Consider the following 24,573-nt stretch of genomic DNA (forward strand, 5'->3'; position numbering starts at 1 on the left):
GAGAAAAAAACCTAATGAGGGAACCCTTCAGTTGTCTCATCTCATTGTCTCTAAAAAAGAAATTTTGAGGCCACAGTGTAGTGGTGGGAATCCAAGCAGAACTGAGTTGAAAAATAAAATTTAGCATTCAGGAAGGTCAAGGCAAGCTAAAATTCACAGGTCAGCATAATATAGAGGAGACAGATGCACACAGAGAGCATTCTGGAGCTCTTCAGAAGGTTATCCTTGAATTTTTGCCTGAGGTTGGTTTAAAAAAAAAACCAACACAGGAAGGAGCGGGCAGAACAATGCTTGGGGCTCACAGAAAGCTCATGTTCCAGACAGCCAGATGGGAAATCTGTTACACACAGAGCATGGGGTAGAATACTAAGAAGGGTACTGCCTCAGTAGGGGAAGCATGTTAAGGCCTAAACAAAAGAGTTCTCTGGCTCCACCTAATGAAGCTTAAAATAAAGCCCCAAGTAGACCAAAATATTTCTGAATAACTAGATCACATCTCAGATAAAACTCAAAAATATTTAATGGAATAAAATAAAAATTTACACAAAACTACAGTTTACTCAAGAAGGAACTGATCATTTGAATAGCACTATATCTATCAGAGAAATGAATTTTTAGTCAAAAACCTTACCACAGAGGAATTTCTAGACCCAGATGGCTTCATTGGTGAATTCTACCAAATACGTAAAGAAGAACAAATACCAAGTTTACACCAACCCTTAGGAAAGAGAAGAGGGGTGAACATTACACTTATTACTAAAATGTGACAGGACAGTACAGGAAAAGAAAACAAAATTTTAGCAAACTGAATTCAGTAGTATACATGAAAAGGTTAATACACAATTGCCAAATGGGATTTTTCCCAGGAATGCAAGGTTAGGTAACACTTGAAAAATCAATCAATGTAATTCACTGTATTAAAAGACTAAAATAGAAAAACAGTATGTTCATCTCAACAAATGCTAAAATCCTACATCTATTTGTTAAAAAACAAACAACAACAAAAACCTCTCAGCAAACTAGGAAGGGAATGAAACTACCTCAACCTGATAAAAGATATCTATAAAAGCCTTCAGCCAAAATCTATTTAAAGGTAAGTAACCTAACATTTTCCCTCTAAGATCAGGAATGAGGCACGCATGTCTACTCTCACCACTTTTAGTCAACATCTTCTTAAAGATCCTAGCCATAGGCAAGTAAAATAAATAAAAGGCATATAGATTGAAAATAAAGTAAAATGCTCTTTATTCTCAGATGACAAGAGTGTCCATGAAGAAAAAATCCTAAGAAATCTAAAAAGGCTACTAGAACTAATAAGCAAGTTTAGTAAGATTGTAGGATATTAAGATCAACACAAAAGTATTTTTCTATAGTATTTTTTATATATTACCAGTGAACAATCAGGAATTGAAATTAAAAACACCATATGCAATATTATTTGAGAGATATGTGCAGCATCTATAAAGAAAAAACTAGAAAATATTGCTGAGATAGAAAGAAGTCCTAAATAAATGTGGAAATATTCTATGTTCATGGATTGGAATATCAATATTGTTAAGATGTCAATGCTTCTTAAGTTGATAGATTCAACCTAATTCCAATGAAAATTCCAGAGTATATACTTTAAATACTGATAAGCAGTTAAAAAATTATATAGAAATGAAAAGAATCTAGATAGCCAAAATAATTTTTTAAAAGAAGAACAAAGTTGGAGGACTTATAGTACCTGACTCCAAGACATGTTATAAAATTACGATTATCAAGGTAGTTTGGTATTGGCATTAGTGAAACAGAATTCAGAGTACCTGCATAGAGCAATACACATATGATCAAATGTTTTTTTGACAAAGGTTCCAAGATAATTCAATGGGCAAAGGATAATCTTTTCAACATATGGTGCTAGAATAATATGCAAAGAAATGATCCTCACTGCTTACTTCACATAATTTTCAAAAATTACTCAAAATGAATTAGAGACCTAAGTGTATAATAGGAGCTACAATTCTAAGCTATAAAATTATATACTATAAAATTTCTAGAAGAAAACATGGGAGAAGATCTTGGTAAAATTGGGTTCACAAAAAAATTCTTGAATATGACACAAAAAAGCACATACCCTATTGGAAAAAATGATAAATTTGATTTTACCATATTATAAACTTTTGCCTTTCAAAGTACACTATTATAAAATGAAAAGGCAACTACAGACTAGAAAAGAATATTTGTAAAATATATACCTGTTAAAGGATTTGTGTCTAGAATATATAAAGAACTGTTATAACAGAATTAAAATAAGACAAACCCCAATAAAAATAGCGAAAAGATTGAAACAGACACTTCAGCAAAGAAGATATACAGATGGCAAATAAGCACATGAAAAGAGCTCATCATAATTAGTCGTTAGAGAAATTAAAGTAAAACCTAACTAAATACTGGTACATAACCCACAAGAATGGCTAAAATTAAAAAGACTGTACAAAGTCTTAGCGAGGAAGTAGAGTAACTATAACCTGTATACTGATAGGAATGTAAAATTTTGGATAAATTTGGCAATTTCTTAAAATGTTATAATACACTTACCATACTACTCAGCCTTCCAGTACTAGATGCTTACCAAAGATAAATGAAATCCTATGTTTACACAAAGACTTGTACATGAATATTCATAGCAGCTTTATTTATAATAGCTAAATACTGGAAACAATGCAAATGTCTACCAACATGTGAATGGATAAACAAATTGTTGTATATCCTTACCATGGACTATTACTCAGCAATACAGGGGAACAAACTATTAATACATACATCAAGATGAATGAATCTCAAGATACTTATGCAGAGTAGAAAATGCCACACAAAAGATAGCACATACTCTATGATTCCATTTACATAAAATTCTAGAAAATGCAAACTAACCTGTAGTGACAAAAATCACATGAGTAATTGCCTGGGGATTGAGAAAGAGGGAGGAACTACAAAAAAGTCTGAGAAACTTTCTGGAATGGTGGATATGTTTCCTATCTTGAAGGTTGTGACAGTTTTATGAGTTTATACATATGTCCAATTGTGAAATTTTATATTCTAAATGTGTGTGGTTTATTGTACATCAATTAGACCTCAATAAAGCTGAAATAAACCATGTAGTTATTTGAAGCAAAAATCCTAACACTGTATAATGTGAGGCCATTATTCATGTAGATCTTCTAATATATATGACAACAACAGCACAAAGGACAAAGGGGAGTATGTGTAGCTATCCGTCTCCAAGTTCCTACATTTTTAGTAAAGTAGGACAACATTAACTTTAAGTAGTATTTTAATAATTTAAGGATGCATTTTGAAATCACTAAGGCAATTGCAAAAAATTCAAGAAGGTACAGGCAAACAGCCAGTAGAAGAATTAAAATGGAATACTAAAAATATTTGCTTAACCAAATGAAGATAGGGAAGGGGAATTGAAGAACAAAAAACAGGTGAGATAAAACTGAAAACAAACAGGAACATGGTAAAAACCACGCTAATCATGTCAATAGTTATGCTGAATGTAAATGAAGTAATCACTCCAATCAAAAGGAAGAAATTGTAAGACTAAATAAAAAACCAAGATTCAACTATAGGTTGTTTGCAAGACAACCTTTAAACATGAAAAAACAAAGAGGTTATAAGTAAAATGATGGCAAAAGATACACTAAGCAAACCACAAGCATAAGAAAGCTCAAGTGGCTATATTAATATCTGACAAAATAGAACTCATAGATAATTAGATCGATAATTCCCCTAGGAGAATTATCATAGATATGAGAAATATTTCATAATGATTAAAGGGAAAACATAATAATTGTGTATGTGCCCAGTAACTTAAAAATGCATAAAGCAAAAATCAGCAGAATTAAGGGGAGAAATAGATAATTCCACAATTTCAGTGGGAGATTTTAACACCCCCTTCTCAGTAATTAATAGAATAATTAAATATCATAAAGATACAGAACGAGAGTTAGCACACTTTTTCTATTAAGGGTCAGATAGTCCAATATTTTAGGCTTTGTGGGCCACATGTGATTTCTGTGGTATATATATATTTTTAAATTTATTTATTTTGGGCTGCGGTGGGTCTTTGTTACTGTGCGCCGGCTTTCTTTGGTTGTGGCAAGCGGGGGCTACTCTTTGTTGCAGTGAGCAGGCTGCTCACTGCAGTGGCTTCTCTTGTTGTGGAGCACGGGTTCTAGAGCGCAGGCTCAGTAGTTGTGGCGCCTGGGCTTAGTTGCTCCGCAGCATGTGGTATCTTCCCGGACCAGGGCTTGAACCCGTGTCTCCTGCACTGGCAGGCAGATTCTTAACAACTGTGCCACCAGGAAAGTCCCTCTGTGGTATATTCTTTATTGTTTTTTTTTTTTTTTTTACAACCCTTAAAAATGTAAAACTCATTCTTAGCTCATAGGATGTATAAAAAATAGGCTGCAGGCCACATTTGGTCCACAGGCTGTAGTTTGTTGAATCTTGATATTGAAGATCTGAATATCACTATCAACCACCTTGATCTAATTGAGATTTACAAAATAATTGCAGAATACACATTCTTCTCATGTGCACATTGAATGTTCACCAAGATGGACCATGTACTGTACCATAAAACAAGTCTCAATACACTTCAAAAGATTGTAGAGTATATGCTCAGACCACAGTATATTTAAAATTGGAAATCAGTAATTTTTTTTTTTTTTTTTTTTTTTTGCGGTACACGGGCCTCTCACTGTTGTGGCCTCTCCCATTGCGGAGCACAGGCTCCGGATGCACAGGCCCAGCGGCCATGGCTCACGGGCCCAGCCGCTCCGCGGCATGTGGGATCCTCCCAGACCGGGGCACAAACCTGTGTCCCCTGCAATGGCAGGCGGACTCTCAACCACTATGCCACCAGGGAAGCCCTAGAAATCAGTAATTTTAAGGTATCTAGAAAAGCCCTAAGTATTTAAAAATTAAATAATACATCTCTAAATAATCCATAGGTCAAAACAGAAATTATACTGGATATTAGAAAATATTTTGGATTAAATGATAACGAAAATATATCAAAATTTGCAGAATGTAGCTGAAACAGGAATTAGAGAAATTTATAGTTTTAAATGTTTATATAAAAGAGGGAGAGAGACAACAATAAAACAAATAGGATAAATTCAAACATTTGGTGGATAAAGGATATATGGGAGTTCCTTATACTATTCTCAACACTTTTCTGTAAGTTAAAATGAAAAAAAAAATAGAAAGCTCCCCCAACCTCCTTAATTTTATATTCAGCCAAGTTGTTATTCACATGTGAGACTGAGAAACAAAGAGAGATAAGATTGGGTCAAGACAGTGGATTATGTCTCTTTCCATCCAAAATTACAAATATGCATGAAGCTCTGTAAAAACCAGGGTGACATTAGCAAATAAGAAATTTCACATAACTACTAAAAGATAGAAATCAGACAGGATGACATCTATGGGGATAAGAGTGGAGAAGAATCAAAGTACTAATCAGAAGAGCAGTAATTAACTAATTAAACAATTTTGGAATCAGAAATTAACTGACGAGCCGCTTTCAGAAGAGTAGGTTGAGTAGGTTAGTCTCTCCTTGCCCTGGCCTATATCAAGAATTATGATGGAAAGGTATTTCCCTCTACACTAGTGGTTCTTAACTTTGCCTGCACATTGAAATCATCTGGGTAGCTTTAAAAAATACTGAGCCTCAGATTCTTATTTAATTGGTCAGAAATGAGGCCTGAGCACCAGACCTATGTTTAGTATTGAAATATAGTATAAATTAGAGAAAAATAAACTTGCCTTAAAGTGCTAATTAATGTAGAGTTACTGAGAAGTTTCGTCCTGGTACAGGAATTTGGGAGGTAGAAGAGAATACAAAAATATATCTATGTGAATTGCTATTTCAAGTAGTCTGTAAGCAGACTATTTAATAAGTAAGCATTTGGAAAAAACAAAATACTGGACTACAACTACCTTCCTTTATAACAAAATAAACCCCAAGTGGATTAAAGAGTTGAATAAAACATGGAAATAAAAAAGTACTAGAAAAAAAGAACAGGTAGATTCTTTTTTTCATAATATTAGGTAAGTAAGTCCTGACAAACATGCCACAAAACTGAAACTACAAAAGACATTATTTAAATTTACTGAATAAAAACTTTAAACTTATCTATTGGTAAAACACATTATTAACCAGAGAGCAATACAGCTAAAAATTAAGAATATTTGTAGTGTTCTTACAAACCTGAGAAGTTCCTGCAGATCAATATAAAAACATAGTAACATGCAAATGAGAAAAGGACTTAAGCACATGCTATTTTTTTAATGAAAAACTAAAATATAAAGCAATATTCAAATTACTATAATACCCATCTATAAATCAAATGTTATTTTAAGACCCTCACCAGAAAATAAATCATTAGAAAATTTTGACAAAAAAATAATGATACACTTGATTTTGGCTATTTCAATCAGAAGTATATAATAAATTTACTTACAAGTTGATATGCGTCCTTGACTTCTTGCAATCCTGTCCTTTATAGATTCTGAAGGTGTTTTCTTGCTACCATGAATGGTTGTTGTGGAGAGTTCGTTCAGCTTCCAGTGGGTCCAAAAGTCTTTTTTAGGTTTTAAACCTGTTGATACAAATATGTACATTTAGCCAAAGAAATTAGGAGTTTAAAAATATCTTTTGTCAAAGCCTTTTTAGGAGCATTATACATTTCATTCTCACAACAGTCCTGTGAGGACTGTCAGTCTCAAGTTTCAAAAGAGGAAATCTCTACATAGAAATGTTAATATCTTATCACATAAGACTGAGAATTAGAAAAGAGATAAGCTTGATATATACCTTTCTGACTCATAGACATAAGCTAAGTTCATAAATGGACATAAGGGGAGATTAATATTGTGAAAACTTGGAAAGGACCTAAATATCCAGCAACAGTACATCCATACGGTGGATCATGAAGTATCCATTAAAAGTTACCTTGTAAGTATTTGTTAACATATAAAGGCAATCATAACATGTTTTTATGTGAAGGACAATTTTACCATATACATATGTGTGACTATAGCTTAAACATTAACATGATTTCCTCTCAGCATAGGTGATTATTGTTTTCAAAATTTCCCTATCTGTATTTCCTATTATTTTTAAAATAATGTTTATGAATCAGTTATAGTACCCTAAAAGAAATAAAAATAAATTCCATTTAAAAAGTTCCATTTTTGTTCCAAAAACTGTACAGGGTTGAATAATTGATTTAACCACACTAAACATTTATATACTCAGCAATAAAAATGAGAACAATATAAATTCTTTTGCATACTCCATATGTTTATTCTGATGGTTGAGACAGTATATGTTAATGTGTTCAGTAAATGGGAAATATGAGCTAATATTATCATCATTATTAATATACATTGATATACTCATAAACATAGCCAGTATTTTCTCAGCAGTGAGTATTCAATGAGGATTATTTGCTATATTTTGATATCAAATTGGAATTTTCTAAGTGTTTTTAGATTTGGTTATTGCCTATTTCACATTAGTTGCCACTAGATAAAATATTCAGAAGCCTGAAGTGTGATTCGTTTGAATGTTCCTCCATAGATTGTCTATGTTTTAAAATATATAGTGTATTTGTGGAAAATCTGGGGTATAGTAAGGCTAACAGATCAGGAGATTAAAAGACAGTTTTTTTTTTATTGAGAGGGGGATCAATGTCAGAGTAGGAAGACATGGAGCTCACTTGCTCTCACAAACACATCAAAAATACATCTAGGGGCTTCCCTGGTGGCGCAGTGGTTGAGAGTCCGCCTGCCGATGCAGGGGACACGGGTTCATGCCCCGGTCCGGGAGGATCCCACATGCCGCGGAGAGGCTGGGCCCTTGGGTCATGGCCACTGAGCCTGTGCGTCCGGAGCCTGTGCTCCGCAGCGGGAGAGGCCATAGCAGTGAGAGGCCCGCGTACCGCAAAAAAAAACAAAAAACAAAACAAAAAAACAAAAAACCCATCTACATGTGGAAGATTACTCAAAGAAAACTAATTGGAAACCGGCAGAATATCTCCTATAAAACCAAAACTGCAAGGAAGATCTCCATGTAACTGGGTAGACTTGGGGGGGGGAAGACATCGGGTTGGAACCAGCACCCCTGGAGGGGTCTGTAAGGAAGAGAAAGGTCCACAAAGGTGGACCCTTGCCCTGGGGAGCCCCCATGCCTGTTGGGAAATCCACTGAGACAGAAGAGCTGGAGAAGCCTAGACTCTAATTGTAAGGAGTGCGTGTGTGCTGGCTTGCCAACAATCAGAGCAGAGAGAGACTTGCACTGATGGCTGCCACCTCATCACACTTCCAGTTTGAAGGGGCAAGTGCCCAGTGCCCCTCACTCCACACTACAGCCTGGCAGGAGATCAGGGGAAAGATTCAGTCTACCTGCTAGAAGTGGGATTGCTGAATCACACGGGAGTTCTATTTTCAGTTTTTTGAGGGACTTCCATACTGTTTTCCATAGTAGCTGCACCAATTTACATTCCCACCAACAGTGCACAAGGGTTCTCTTTTCTCTACATCCTTGCCAACATCTGTTATTTGTAGTCGCTTTGATAATGGCCATTCTAACAGGTGTGAGGTGATATATCATTATGGTTTTTACTAGCATTTCCCTGGTGATTAGTGATGTTGAACATCCTTTCATGTACCTGTTTGACATCTGTATGTCTTCTTTGGAAAAATGTCTGTTCGGTTCCTCTGCCTATTTTTAAAATCAGATTGTTTCCTTTTTGCTGTTGAACTGAGTTCCTTTTATCTTTTGGATATTAACCTCTTATCAGATATAATTTGCAAATATATTCCATAAGTTGTCTTTTCATTTTGTTGTTTTCTACTATGCAGAAGCTCTTTAGTTTGATGTCGTCCCACTTACTAATTTTTGCTTTTGTTGCTTGTGCTTTTGATACCATATCCAAAAAATTGTTGTGAATACATATGTCAAGGAGATTTACCACTATGTTTTCTTCTTAAGAGTTTTATGGTTTCAGTTCTTTACTCCATTTCAAGTTAATTTTTGTGAGTGGCATAAGATAGGAGTCCAATTTCATTATTCTACCTGTGATGATCCAGTTTTCCCAACACCATTTATTGAAGAGACTATCCTTTTCCCATTGAGTATTCTTGGCTCTCTTGTCGAATATTACTTGACTGTGTTTGTGAGGGTTTATTTCTGGGCTCTCAATTTTGTTCCATTGGCCTATGTTGTCTTCTTTCCTATAGTTTCCATGTCTTGCTCAAATTACATATCTGATCATACATGTTATCTATCCATCTTTTCCACTAGAGCATTTACTATATTAATCATAGTTACTTAAAATTTCCTGTCTGATATTCTAATATCTGTGTCACATCTAAAACTGGTTCTGATGATTTGTCTCTTGATAGTGTGTTTATTTTTTCCATTGCTTTTTTGTAGACTTCATAATTTTTGTTGAAAGTCAGACATATTGTGTAATGCAGTAAAGATGAGGTAAATAGTTTTCAGGCCTTGAAATGGGCTTTTTGTTTGGTCTTAAGCATGGGTAATTAAGTCAATCTGGAAGGGAATTGAGAGTTGGGCTGTGTTTGGGTTTTGTTGTTACTATGATTACCTTTAGTACTCTACATGCTTCAAATTCCTCTTACGATGTAAACTGCCTTGCCAGAGGTTTTTGTTTTCTCTTAGTTTACTTCCACATCAGCATCTGCTCCACTTTCAGTTTTAGATCTTTTGTGTCTTCTCAGAAATGGTCTTTTCCACACTTGTGCCCCTCTCCCAGCAGTAGACTGCTGTTACCTGTCAGTTGATGTTTGTTAGCCTGGTAGTGGTAGGTATTCTCTGTTCTGAATCAGCATCAGCGTTGGGTTTTGTTCCTGGGTCTTGGGATAGGGTCTTCTCAGTAATCCAGCCTTGCCCCAGCTGTAGCAAACTTGTTCTTGGCCCAGTATGCATTCCTGGCCTCTGGGGTAGAGGTAGTTTTCTGTTTCCCAGGTGAGCTGTGTTTCCACTTCTTCCCTAAGGGCAACTGCATTTGCTGCTCTTCCTCCCCACAACCTTTCCCCCTCCTCCTGCTGTGGCTTAAAGCTTGTTGTTGTTGTCAACATAGAGGAGATAGAAGGGTCAAGGCAAGGCTTTATGCCTTTTTTGCAGTGCTTCTATTACATTCCCCCAGGCTTTCTCAAGACTGTTATTCCACCCTCAGTATTTCTTGTAAGATGTGTGGAGAGAAGCTTGCAAGAGAGGGCAACTTCTCCCTTGTTTTATGTAGTTACTAAGGGTTCTATATTCTCACACTAGACCACACTCAGCTTTAAGCAATTCATTAAAAATTTTGGCTAAGGGAATTCCCTGGTGGTCGAGCGGTTGGGACTCCGTGCTTCCACTTCAGGGGGCTGGGGTTCAATCCCTGGTCGGGGAACTGAGATCCTGCAAAGCACGTGGCACAGACAAAAAAAAATTTTTTTGTTGTTGAATTCTTCTTACTGGCTTTTATGGTATCTGGCTGCATCTGCCCCCGAAGAGCAAGTGCTTGCATCTGGTCTCTCCTTGGAGGCCCCTTTCTTTAGATTTGGGGTTGACTGCTCTGCAATCTCTGATGGGTTCAAGGAAAGTTTTGAATTTCCAGACAGCCCAGTGTTTTTTGGTGGAAGGGTAGAAGTAATATCATTTTAGTTTTCTACATCCTAAGCAGAAGCCAGAAGTCATGGCACAAATTTTAATCTTGCTCATTGTAAGGCTGCCATGTGGGATTCAGCCATAAGGCTTGTGCCAAAATCTAGCCAATCGTACAAAATCTTAATGTGTCTCTAGAGAAGTAGCCTCCAAAGTCTTCCATATCCTAATCTTCCCAAATTGTGAATGTTACATGGCAAAGGGGAATGAAGGGAGCAGATGGAATTAAGTTTGTAAATTGGCTAACCTTACAATAGGGTATGTGGGCTTGTCCAGGTGAGCCCAATGTAATCAGAAGGGTCCTTAAATATGGAAACGGAAGGTAGAGGAGTCAGTATCAGAGTGATGCAATATGAGAAAAACTGACTATCCATTGCTGGCTTTGATGATGAAAGGGCCATGAGGCAAAGAATGGAAACAGCTTCAGAAAAGTTGCAAAGAAACAGATTCTCCCCTAGAACCTCTAGAAGAACACAGCCCTGCCAAACATCTTCATTTTAGCCTAGTGAAACTCATTTTGGACTTCTGATTTCCAGAACTATAACACATTTATGTTGTTTTAAACTAAGTAGTAATTTGCTATAGTAGCAATAGGAAACTAATACAGTCTCTGGTGCTCTAAGAATTGTGTATAAGGAGCTCTGGTAACAAAAATTTTGTTTGTGAAAAACGAACCAAAAATGAAAGCCAAATGACAATGTAAGAAATCAAACTGAATATAATGTAAATAACCTAATAAAGTGATTACTTCATCCTGATAAAAAGGAATTTTTTTTTATTAAGGAGGAGAAATTGAATCAAGTATTTTAGATCTATGCTATAAACATCTCAACAAAGAAATAAGAAAAACATGTCTTATAAAATTCTTTCAACAAGTGCTCTAGCCAATACAAAATAATCACAACTGAGAGATAAAAATCTTACTAAAAGTTGAAAAGGTCGTTTATGAGCATAGACTCAGAAAACATGTGACTCTTGATAGGTATGCAATGTGAGAAATGCATTGCAAGAGAAATCTGTACATATTCATGATTAAATAAACCATAGAGGCTCTAGTGCAGCTACCACTACTGCCTTTGTTTTCAACTTAAATTTTTATCAATGAATAAAAATTAAAATGAACAATCATGTACAGTTCAATGAATCTTCACAAATTTAACATATGGTGTCCATGTTACCAGCCCCCAGAAACAAAATATTCAGCACTCCAGGTGCCCTCCTTTCTAGCCAGGACCAATTCCCAAGAATAAACATTATCTTTACTTCTAAAATTATAGCTTAGTTTTGCCAGATTTTGAACTTTGTATCAGTGGACTCAAACAGGATCTACTCTTTTGTGTCTGGGCATTTTTCCCCCCTCAACCTTGTTTCTGTGATTTGTTCATACTATTGTATATAATTCTAGTGTGTTCATTCTCATTGCTGGTAGTATTTCATTATATGAATATTCCACAGTTTATCTAAATTTCATATTATTGATGGGCATTTGGACAGTTTGTTTTGATTATTATATAAATAGTGCTGCTAAGAACATTTTGTGCTTTTGGTGTACAGAAGTATGTACATTTCTGTAGGTTACGTACCTGGGAGTCATAGATATGCTGGTCCAAACTCACATATGTTCAGCTTTATTAGATATTGATTGTACACTCCCACCAGCATGGCTGCCTTTTATCTTAAGAAAATGCAGGTTTGAATTTTTTTAACTCTGTTTGAGATAAGTGTACATTTACATGCACTTGCAAGAAATAATACAGAGAGATCCCCATACCCTCTATTTAGTTTCCCACAATGGTAACTAATACCTTGTAAAACTATAATATGGTATCACAACCAGGATATAGACAATGATATAGTCAGGATATGGAACGGTTCCATCACAAGGATTCCTCGAGTTTCCCATTTTAGCCACACCTGCCCTCCACTTTAAACCATTTTTTCTGCCTGATGTGAAGTTAATAGGTGAGGAAACAATAGATGATCCTTTTGCTACAGAAATGTTTTCTACTAAGGTGAAGTAGCCCCCAGAGAAGTATTGAAACAAGTGTTCAACAGGGATGACTAGCCTATGTTGGGAGGATATGCATTCATAAACAGCCGTATTCAGACTAGAAGTGAGCAATGAAGTTTACTAAAGATAGATCAATTTTGTGCCTGTGTAGATGGTTTTATAATAAAACTGAGATCATTCCACCTTTTGTGAATCCTAGGGTGTTAATCAAGTACGTGTTTTAGCATATGAATAATAAAGCCCAAGTAGTTGCTGGGAAACACTGGGAGGATTAGGGAGGGCTTACTTCCTCTAAGTCTTCAGAAAAATTTCCCTTTTCCTTTTCTGCAACAATTTTTCATAAATTAAATACCGGTGTTTTTATTTTATTCACCTCAGGGGGCAATATTCCATTACTCATAGGAGTTCAGACACTGGAGTCTGACAGGCTTAAGTTGAAATCCTGGTTCGTTACTTAGTAGTAACTGTGGACAAATTCTCTTAACCTTGGTTTTCCCTTTTGTAAAGGAATAATAGCATATTGTTACAATAAGGATTTTTGAGGCTTAAGTGGGACTTTTTATGTAAAATGTGGATTTCTCTTGCTCAGCTTGCTGTTGACTTTGCTGTGGATTTAACCCTCTTTCTATATGTACAAATGGAGACCACTTGTCATGTCTAGATTCTTGCCCATGTCTGAGTCCAGCATCCATTCATCTAGCATAGTTCTGCTGTTCCTTCAATGTCTACTTATATTCTTGAGTCAGGCTATGAAGATTACCTTAATTATCACTGTACTTTTTCTTCCTTTGCTTTCAAATGCTTTTAGTGTTTACTATTTCTTTCTTGTAATTCTCCTATAGTGTAGACACCATTTAGGGCACAGTCATCTCCTTGTTACACTTTAAAATAATCACTAAAAATTTGAGATTTTGTTATAAAAAATGCAAATGTTGACGAATATTACATCTCAAACTTAAATCCTGATTCCATAAAACCCTACCACCACAACCTTCTCTTACAGTCTTCACCATTTCAGTAGTTGTCTATTTGCTCAGGCTAAAATTCTTGGCATCATCCCTGACTCTTTTATTTGTTCCACTTTCAACTTCTATATATCAATAAATCCAATGGACTCTGCCAGCAGACTTATCTAATATAACTTGCCAGCTCCTCATCCTTTAACCAACCTGTTCTAACCAATCACCATGTCTCACTTCTATTACTGCAATATCTCCAACTGCATTCCTGATTCCTCCCTTGTCCCCTCTATGGTCTCTTGTTCTCCCAAAAGCTAGAGTGATCCCTTATAAACATATTTTAGGTTACAAGTATTATTTGCTCAAAATCATCTAGTGCTTTTCCATTTCACTCATAATGAAAGAGTCCTTATAACTGCCTATAAATTATGAGATGCCCTAACCTACAGACATATCTCTGACCTCATCTTTCTACTTTTCAATTCCTTTCTCATTCTACCTCAGCTGCATTGGCTTCCTTGCTGTATTGCAAATATGCTAATCTTCTATCTGCATCATGGCCTTTTCATATGCTGTTCCTTCTACCTAAAAAGTTTCCATTCCAGATATCGACATAGTTCATTCTCTCACTTCCTTTGAGTCTCTGATGAATATTACCTTCTCATAAGGTATTCTCAGGTAACCCAATATGAAATAACACCAGTTTCAGTGGATGTGTTTATAAACACACATTAGAAGACTCTAGAAGGTGGAGACAAGAAGGCAGACTAACTAGGAACCTCAGGACCCAAGGTACAACACAACAGTGAAGTCCTTGGGTTTTCTTTTTGACTCATATTTCTCGGTGCTAGAGAAACCAGAATCCAGAAATGGTAACAGGCAAAGATAAAAGAAGTCTCAAGAAAACCCTCCTCTCTCTAGCCAAAGGACCAGGAAAAGGGCTGCCTAGTAGGACAGAAAACTTTTAGACAATAACTGCTTGCTCCAGCCAAACACAACAGGAAAATCTGCTGCTCCAAACCCACCACTGCCAGAAAAGGGTGGTTGGAGAGCCTCAGCTTCCACTCTCACTAGGGTAGTATCAGAGGAGGCAGAGCAGAGACAGAAGACTTTTATTCCCACAGGACTGGAATGAGGTGCACTTTCCTCTCCCTATGGAAAGTGGTGTCAGAGGAGGCCTAGTGGAGACTGTGACCACTGCCCAGATATAACAAGGCTACCCTCCCCCTTATAGTGTCAGTGGAAGCCACTTGGGGAGCAGTAACAAGGCATCCCTGCCCCTAAAAGCCAGGGTGGTATCAGTAGAGGTCTGCTGGGAGCTGTAACAAACCCTCCTCGCACCACTATGTCAAAAGAGACCAAGTGGGTAACCTGGACTTTCATTCCCCACCTGACAGTGCCCTTCTCCCCCAACTAGAGCAGTGTCAGAGGAGGCCTGTTGAAACACAAAATTTAGATAAGATTCAGTCTTACAATACCCAAAATGTCCAGGTTTTAATTGTCATATAAAAAACTAGGAAATTCAACTTGAATGAGAAAAGACAATTGCCAGCATCTAGATGACACAGATTTTAGAATCACAAGGATTTTTCAAGCAGTTATAATAAAAATGCTTAAACAATAATGAACACACTTGAAACAAATGAAAGAACAAAGTCTCAGTGAAGAAACAGAAGATATAAAAAAGAACCAAATGTAACTTTTATAACTGAAATGTACAATAACCAAATTTTTAAAAAAATCAAGAATGAGCTTAACAGCATAATGGAGGGGACAGAAGAAAGAATTAGTCAACTGGAAAATAGAATAATAGAAATTGCTGAATTTTCAACCTTCAGATTAATTCTACCAGTCATAGCCTATAAAACTTCCTGAACAAGAAAATTTTTGTTTACTTCAGCTAAAACTATTCATTCTGATATTTAAATAGGATAAGGTATTTATATTAGTGTTCTTGCCTTTACTTCAGGCAGTTTGCATATGGAATGCTTTGAAGACCCATAGGAAGAGCGTAAAGTAGACACCCCCCACTGGATTTACCAGAGGACTTTAAAACCTTTCCTTATACATCTCCTAGCTCATTGCTATCGCTCATCTAAATATGTTATATACATTCTTCTTTAATTACATAATAGAAACTAGTTAAAAGCATAAGAATTATAAAAGAAATATGAAAACTATATTTGCAGATGATATGCATAGAAAACCCGAGACAATCAGTGACAAAACTAACTTGAATAAAAGGATTAAGTAAGACAGTGACTTATAAAATTTCATACAGAAGTCAATATGAATTTTCGGGGGACACAATTCATTCTACAACAGGTCTGTAGGAAAGTTGTTCTGTTCTTCACATTTTTTTTCTTATAGTATTTTTGTATGAATTCTGTGCTCATTCTCTTTTTGCTTCTTATATTTGAATTAGTTGGATTTTTCTCTATAATTAGGAGACTCCTGTCCTATGTGTATTGATGGAGGTGGGTGGTCCTCAGGGTTGTTTTCTAGCATGTACCTCCCAAGGACTCCCTCCTTAAAATATGAAACATTTTCTTAAAGAAATGGTTTGGTTACTAAGAATTGACACAAAACAGTTTTAAAAAATTAGTCAAAATTTGGACAGATTTATAAGATGGACTTGAAAACAGTCAATAGCTTCTGGTAGTCCATAATGGTATAGTAGTCTTAGGAAACAATATTGGGGAGGTATTTCCAGGAATATGAAACAATACCTACTTTTTTTATGTTCTACAAGGAACTCAATTAGCTCTAGAATTTACCCAATATTATTTGCTATAAAAATGCCAGCAGTGTTCCAAAAGCAGCTTAAAATATTTCTCTTACAAATATAAAATATCTATGGTATGGTTTTCTCTCTGTGGCAATTTGGGTTTCTATAATAATTCCACTGCCTGTAAAATTATTTGGCTTTCTAAAGTAAACAACTGATTAATTTTAGTATAACAGAATTTTCAGAATAAAATAAATAATCATTATTATTTTGAAACACAGACATCAATATGCTATGTTTTGTAAGGCAAAGAACTACAAATTTTTTTGAGTGGAGTAAACAAAACACCGCAATTCAAAAGTTTTAGGTTCCACAATAATGATCAATACTTAATGATATCCGTACCTGACAACCAGAGAAAAATGTTATTCCCTAGATCTTCTTTAAATTCATCATTAAAGAAATCAGTGGATTCTGGAAATGCTTCCTGGAATGTTGCATAGATAGCCTGTGCCAAACAATCAGGATACACCTACCAAAAACAGAGTCATATTAAAATAATTCCATATTTCATATAACATATCTCAACTACCAAAGAAATTACTAAATTTGTGAAATATACGTGTCCCTTTTTTCTTATAGCTTGCTTTTGGCCATTTAGTACTTCTTTGTATTTCTAACTGAGGAATATGAACAAAGAAGAGTTGAAAATAAAGTCAGTCAATTTGGCTATTTGTTAGCATTTTGGGAAAAAAATTTAATTTGGATAAAGGATGAAGTTACAATTAAGATAAGATACTCTAATGATTCTACATTTATTTCATTTAACCTTGCTATTGATACCCTCTTTCAGAAAAAGAACACTGTCTTTCAGGTCATTATAATAAAAAGCATATTATATATATTAATTGAAATATATTTGACATGTAATACTATGTGAGTTTAAGGTGTACAACATGTTGATACATTTGTTTACTGTAATATGATTACCACCATGGCATTAGCTAACACCTCTATCACGTCACACAATTATCACTTTGAGTGTGTGGTGAAAATAAAGAGCATGTTTTTAAATAATTGAAGCCTGTTTAGGTGAGTTAATATATTATAACCACAACTGTAAAATCATGATCCGATTTTATATTTGTATCATACAAATAGATGGTACTATCAGTATTATATTAGACTTAAAGTCGCTTGACTACTAAGCTTCTCTTGGGGACTGACTAAACACAGGAAGATACCAGATTTTTAGAGTAAAGATTTAAAATATTTTATCTGCTATTTTGGAAGGCTGGCAGACACAAGAAATTAGAAGAGGCAAGGAATGGCTTCTCCCCTAGGGCCTCTTAAAGAAACGAGCCCTGTTGATACCTTGATTTTAGTCCTATAAGATTCATTTTGGACTTCTGACCTATATAACTGTAAGACAATGAATTTCTGCTGTTTTAAGCCACTAACTTTGTGATAATTTTTACACCAGCAATAGGAAACTAATATAGCCACCTAATCCAGTAGTGCTAAAATCTGCTGGTATGGATGGTATTCTTTGAAGAACTCCATAAGTTTTTTTGGGTAGGGGAGTAGAGGAGAGGGAAGAATGCTTTAATATACTGATATATTTAATTTTACTGAATAAACCATGAACATTTTTACTACCAGAAAAATCACATATTATAATTGTGGTATATAAAATCACACTAATAATCAAAATTTAAAAGTTGAACAAGGTAAGTAAGAGGAACTTTTAAAAGTTTTCTGTGAATATTTCACCTTCAGGAGATTAGGGGAAAAAGAGATCAAGTGTCAAATGGTGTTGGGAAAATTTCTGAAGGAATATCATTGTATGACATTGGAAGAAACTGAAGCAAAAGCTATACTAAATATGTTCAGATTCAGTTAATTTGTACTGAATAGTGAGACCTGAAGCTAATTTTTTGATTCTTAAATATTAATAGTTTTCTTTCTGTGGTAAGATAAATCAAATGAGCCAATAGTAACAAAACACCTTCTTATCTGAATGAGCTAAAAATAATAGAAATTGGTCAATGAGAGTTGAGGCTCCATTTCTACTTATAGAGCTGTGGAGGTAATAGACCTGTAGGGAGGTGGCGTGGTTCTCAAGTATTGAGACAGGGAGAGGGAACATTATAAAATGACTGAACAAAGGTCAAGGGGTCAAATCATTAAGGTGTACATGTTATTTGTTCTCAAGTGAGGCTTTGAATCTTGGTTAAACAACTTCTAATTTCTCCTTGGAAAAAGCCACTGAAAATAGGGACTTAGAAAAAAAATCAAGTCATGATTTGAGAAGGATTATAAATACAATATCTATCAAAAGGCACATCCATCCCAAGGGAGAACATTTGGACCATAAATGTAAGACTAGAAATTACAGAATAAGGGATATGCAATGGTGCCACTACCTCCTTTGTTCACATTAAATAGGTCTTTTATTCTTTTCTTAAGAGCCCTGTGTTAAAGCATGCTTGATTTCATCGAGCCTTGTGTATAGGCTAGAAACACCACAAAGGGATAGACTAGGTGAAAGCGTATGGATAGGAGAATCAGCTGGTTTTGTCATCTCTAGACAATTTTAATGACCAAAAATCCTAATCATTAACTATTATTTTCCTGCAAATAAGAAAAATAAATTTAATATTAGCAGAGAAAATCTTAGTCTATCTTTCAGAACATTAGTGTTCTATAAACAATTTATGAATCATGGATCAACCTCTTCATCTGATGGACAACCAGCTGTGGAACTGAGAGACTGAATGTCTTGCGAAGATCACCTGGGTAATTACGAGCAGATTCCAGATGTGAAGCCAAGTCCCTTATGCCCAGTCCACTACTGATTTCCTTCTACGATACTGTATGTATATGTTTGTGAGATAGATCAAGATTGAGCATAAATATTTGGCAATTTAAGTTTATGTTTTCATCATGAAGGACATTTATTTTTATTTTAGGTTTTACCCATGAAAACATTGACTGACTCAAAAATACTTCTGTATTTCTGAATTACAGATGTCTGTACAACAAAGTATTTAAATGTGGCTTCTGCTTTGAAACGCTAGATGTTTACATTTTAAAACACTCCGTGAAATTCCTACATGTCTTCATTTCACACTACTCAAGAACATAAATTATTTTAACCAAATTATTTTACTATAACAGACATAGTAAAACATTTGATTCATAAATTTGTCCATTGTTCCTTACTGTAACAGGTGCTTAGTACTTAGGCATAACACAAGAAGTTAAGTCCTCTTAGATCAAGATACTTTATAAAGTAAAATGATAATTTTGTAAGTAAAATACCAAGACTATACACAGAACAAGTCAATAGTTTTCAAATTATTAATATGCAAACAAATACATATACCACACTGAGGAGATTCTGTAAGGCTTTTAGTCAGTAGAATATAATATTCTGGGGTGGAGGGGCATGACTTTTAAAATATTATCATTATTTACTCTACTTTAGGTAATTTTGCTTGCAAAGTAACAAAATATGTTCTCATATGTGTTTAAATAAAATAACTATTTTTATATTTCACTTGCTATAAAAATAATTAGCATAATTAATTTCTATATTTACCTGAAAGAATGCATCCTTTCGACTTAGAGGTATGCTCATGAAAAGTGACACATAACTTTCTGAAATTCTATCAAACAAGGAATCTTGACTTTCTCTGTCAGGCTTAAAAAATAAAACACACATGGAATTAAAAGCATTAATGTTACAATTTAAAATTAGAATCTGTTTACATAATGTCAGTAACTCTATCTTCTTAAAGGGCAGATCAGTTGCTATAGTGGGATGAGCATGGGTTTTTGGCATCATGCAGACCTGAATTTGAATGCTGGCTCCATTATTCATTAGCAGCACTATCCCAGGCAAGTTAATTAAGTCCTAGTTTCCTTATCTGCCAAATATAGATAATATACACATACCTTAAAGTATTATCTTAAAATTAAATAGGGACAAGGATTATGTTTTGTTTGACTTTGTATTTCAAGCCCTCAGCATGGTGCCTGGCACACTGAAAGCACACCAACATTTGATGAATTAATGAAGGTTCTTGAATAGTAGTTGGCATGCACAAGGCAATCAATGACATAGTTGCCTGCTATTATTCTATAACCATTCCAAATTTTTCATAATCAGTAACTCAGTATAAAATCAAAGCAATTACTGGAATGAGACAGCCATAGCCAGAACTAGTAAAATTGTGACATGAGAACTATACTAAAAACAAAGTAAGTAGAATGTCATAAGGAAGAAATCTGTAGATAATAATAATGTCAATATTAAAGTCCTAAGGTAGCACCTTGAATTCTTGCTCTATTAAGCAATGAAGAGATAAATTAAAGTACAAATCCATGAATTAAATAAAGCAATAAAGATGAATTAGAGTCCAAATTCATTTATGATGTCAACAGTAGAAGCATAAGCTGGCATTAATAGATTTTGGTAATAAACATAAAAAATGATCAAATTTAGTGGTAGTTTTCTATGAAATTAGCATGCCATATGAGCTGGGATTCATAAATGCATAGAATCTTAGACCTAAAATGGAAGTTAGATATCACCTAGGTTAAGCCCCTCTATTTTAGTGACTGCATTGATGCTCAGAAAGATTAAGAGAATTATTTAAGGTTATACACAGTTAAGTAACTGAAAGCCGGACTAGAATCTAGGTCTCCTAACTCCCAAAACAGCTTTCATGCTTGTGTAATAAGTTTATGGAAGGAGATGGTAGCAGAAATAATAATGATAATGTTAATAATTCTTGATCATTTATATAATGGGCAGTGGTTCTAAGACTTAGGGTTGTGTGACAATTAAATGAGATAATATATAATTTACTAGTAGAGAAAGTTGGCATGTTTCAGTTACATGATCTACACTTAACATGTGTGATGAAATACCCAAACAGAAAGTTGTAGAACATGTCTTTGACTAAGACAATTCAACCTAATGTCCACACCATATATACCTCCACAGGAAACTGAGTAGCAAAATGGTACAGCGAATTTTTATACATGTTTTGGTATGTTTGAAAAGAAAACGTATCCTACAGCTTTTGGATATTCAGGTTACTGATATGTTCATTAGATCTAGCTATTTAACATATGTTAAATCATACTTACATTCCAGGAATAAATTTCATTGGTCAGATTGTATAACCCTTTTAATATACTGAATTCAGTTTGCTAGTATTTTGTTGAAGATTTTTGCATCAATATCCGTCAAACAGGATATTGGTCTGTAGACACTTTTTTTGTTGTAATATCTTTGGCTTTGGTATCAGGGTAATGCTGGTTTCATAAAATGAGCTAAAAAGTATTCCCCTCTCTTCAATTTTTTGGGAGAGTTAGAGAAGGACTGGTGTTAATTCTTCTTTAAATGTTGGCAGAATTCATCAGTGAAGTCATCTAGTCCAGGACTTTTCTTTGCTGGGAGGTTTCTGATTACGGAAACCTGATTGAATCTCCTTACTAGTTATAGGTCTATTCAGATTGTCTATTTCTTCATTATTCAGTCTTGGAAAATTATATGTTTCTAGGAATTTGTCCATTTTATACAGGCTATCCAATTTGTTGTTATATGTTTGTTCACAGTACTCTAATAATCCTTGTTATTTCTTTGCCAATAGTAATGTTTCCACTTTCATTTCTGACTTCGGTAATTTGAGTGCTTTTTTTTTTTTTTGGGCTACGCTGAAAGGCATATGAGCTCTTATATGAGATCTTAGTTCCCCAACGAGGGATCGAACCCATGCCCCCTGCAGTGGAAGCATGGAGTCTTAACCACTGGACTGACAGGGAAGTCCTCACTTTTTTTCTTAGTCTAGCTACTGGTTTGTCAATTTTGTTGATCTCAAAGAATTAACTTTTGGTTTTACTGATTTTCTCTACTGTTTACCAATTCTCTATTTTATTTATCTCCACTCTAATCTTTATTAATTCCTTCCTTCTTTGTTGTTCTTTTTCTAGTTCCTTAATATGTAAAGTTAGGTTGTTGATAATATTGCTTTTTGATTTGTTTAAAACTTTAAATTTGTCGTTTAGCAATGCTTTTGCTTTATCCTATGAGTTTTGGTACACTGTGTTTTTTGCTTTCATTTGTTTCAAGTTATTTTCTAATTTCCCCTGTGATTTATTCTTTGAATCATTGGTTGTTTAAGAACTCTTATACATCAACAATGTGAGAATAATTTGTACATCCAGTTTGGAAACAACTTGGCACTACCTTGTGAAGTTGAATATCTTCATACCCAACAATGCAGCAATTCCATTCCTTCTCTATGTGTCTTGCAATTTTTGTTTGAGAGATGGACATCTTCAATAGGACAGTAAAACCTGAGGTATAAAGTAGTTATGCTTGGGAATAGGTACGTCTCTTCTCTTGTTAGCCTTTAGGGTCTGAGTCAATTAAGTAAAATGTTAAGCTCCATTTGGGTTTTGTTTTTGCTACGGCTACTCTCAGTGAAACAGAGGCTTCAAATTCTTCCTGCATTGCCTTGTTTTTAGAAATCTTGAAGACCCACCTTTTGAATTCATTTTCTCTAATTCCTTCTGTTTTTCAGTTTTTCCTTTTATTGGTTTCCTCTCTGATCTTTATTATTTCCTTTCTTCTGCATACTTTGGTTTTCATTTCTTTTTCTTTGTCTAGTTTCCTACAGTAGAAGTTGAGGTCATGGTTTTTGAGAACTTTCCTTATTTCAAATCTAGACATCTTAATGCTTTAAATTTCCAAATACTGCTTGAGGTCCATTCCACAAATTTTAATCTGTATTTTCATTTTCATCAAGTTCAAAATACTTTTCAATTTCCCTACTGATTTCTGGTTCGACCCACAGCTCCTGAGAAGTGTGTTATTTAGTTATCAAATATTTGAAGATTTTCCAGGTAGCTTTCTGTTATTCATTTATAATACAATTCCATTTTGGTCTAAAAACATACTTTGTATGATTTGAATTATTTTCATTTCATTAGGATGTTTTCCTAGCCCAGAATATAGTTGGTAAAAGTTTAATGGGTACATGAGAAAAATGTGTATTCTGCTGTTGTTATGAGGAATGTTTAATAAATATCAATTAGATCCATAAAGTTGGTTAACAGTATTGCTCAACTCATCTACATCACTCTATATCATTAACTGGTTTTCTGCACATATGACCAATTATTGAATATAAGGTGTTGAAATACCTAACTATACTTATAGATTTGTCTATTGCTTCTTTACGTATTAAAATTTTTTCATTAAATGTGCTTCAAAGCACTTTAATTAGGTACATAAATATTTATGATTGTTATGTCATATTGATGTATTGACTACTTTATAATTATACAATTACTTTCTTTTTCCCCGGTAATATTCTTTGCTTTGAAGGCTACCCTGTATAATGAGTTCAAAAAAGTTGTGATTTTTGTGGGTTATATATGGCTTGTCTTCGTTATTTTATGAGTGGAATTGATGTACTTTCCAGCCTCCTGAATCTTTTTGGGAGCCAATGTTCCAAGGACAATTTTGAAAACATTAAGGGTATATCATTACTGGAATTCTTCTAGTTAAACACCATCAAGGAAATTTTTATCATTAGCCAACACGTTGGCCAGCAATTTTTGGAACACTGCATTCTCACTAACAATATAATAATAAATAATAATGATAGATGTAACCACTGAACACTTACCATATACCTACTTCCATGTAAACAACTTTACATGCATTTTCTAATATAACTCCCAATAAACAGATAAAGTAGGTAATTTTAAAAATTTCATGAAAGACTTAGAGAGGTAAGTAACTATTCAAAGTGACATCATTTTCTAAGTGGATAAATTTGTTTTTGAAGGCCAGATCTTAATTCTATTATATTGAATCTCATATTACATTTATATAGTATTTCCACAGTTTACTAGGGATCTTATTCATGTCACTTTTAGAACACACAACAACTCCAGGAAAAAAGAAAGTATATGTTATTTTTACCTGTTTTTTGTTTGTTTTGTTTTAGAGAGATGACATAACTGAAGCTCAGAGTGATTTTCTGACTAGCCCAAAGTCTCACACTAACTACTGGGAAAGCCAGATTTAAAAATTTAATTTCCTGGATTCCAGTGCAGC

General features: G+C 34.6%; 1 protein-coding gene across 1 annotated transcript in view; it reads right to left on the reverse strand.

Annotated features, from left to right (window-relative positions):
* The window catches only part of FAM227B (family with sequence similarity 227 member B), a gene marked incomplete at its 5' end in the record, with an annotated part of 252,305 nt that overhangs the window by 197,152 nt on the left and 30,580 nt on the right, over positions 1-24,573 (reverse strand). The window contains 3 exons of the mRNA XM_082647805.1: positions 6,519-6,656; positions 16,836-16,962; positions 20,035-20,136. Of these exons, the coding sequence (XP_082503931.1) occupies positions 6,519-6,656; positions 16,836-16,962; positions 20,035-20,136 (367 nt within the window). The remainder of the gene's footprint in view (positions 1-6,518; positions 6,657-16,835; positions 16,963-20,034; positions 20,137-24,573) is intronic.

This window comes from Grampus griseus, assembly GCF_964374135.1.
Source record: "Grampus griseus genome assembly, chromosome: 2".
In the NCBI taxonomy this organism is placed as follows: Eukaryota; Metazoa; Chordata; class Mammalia; order Artiodactyla; family Delphinidae; genus Grampus; species Grampus griseus.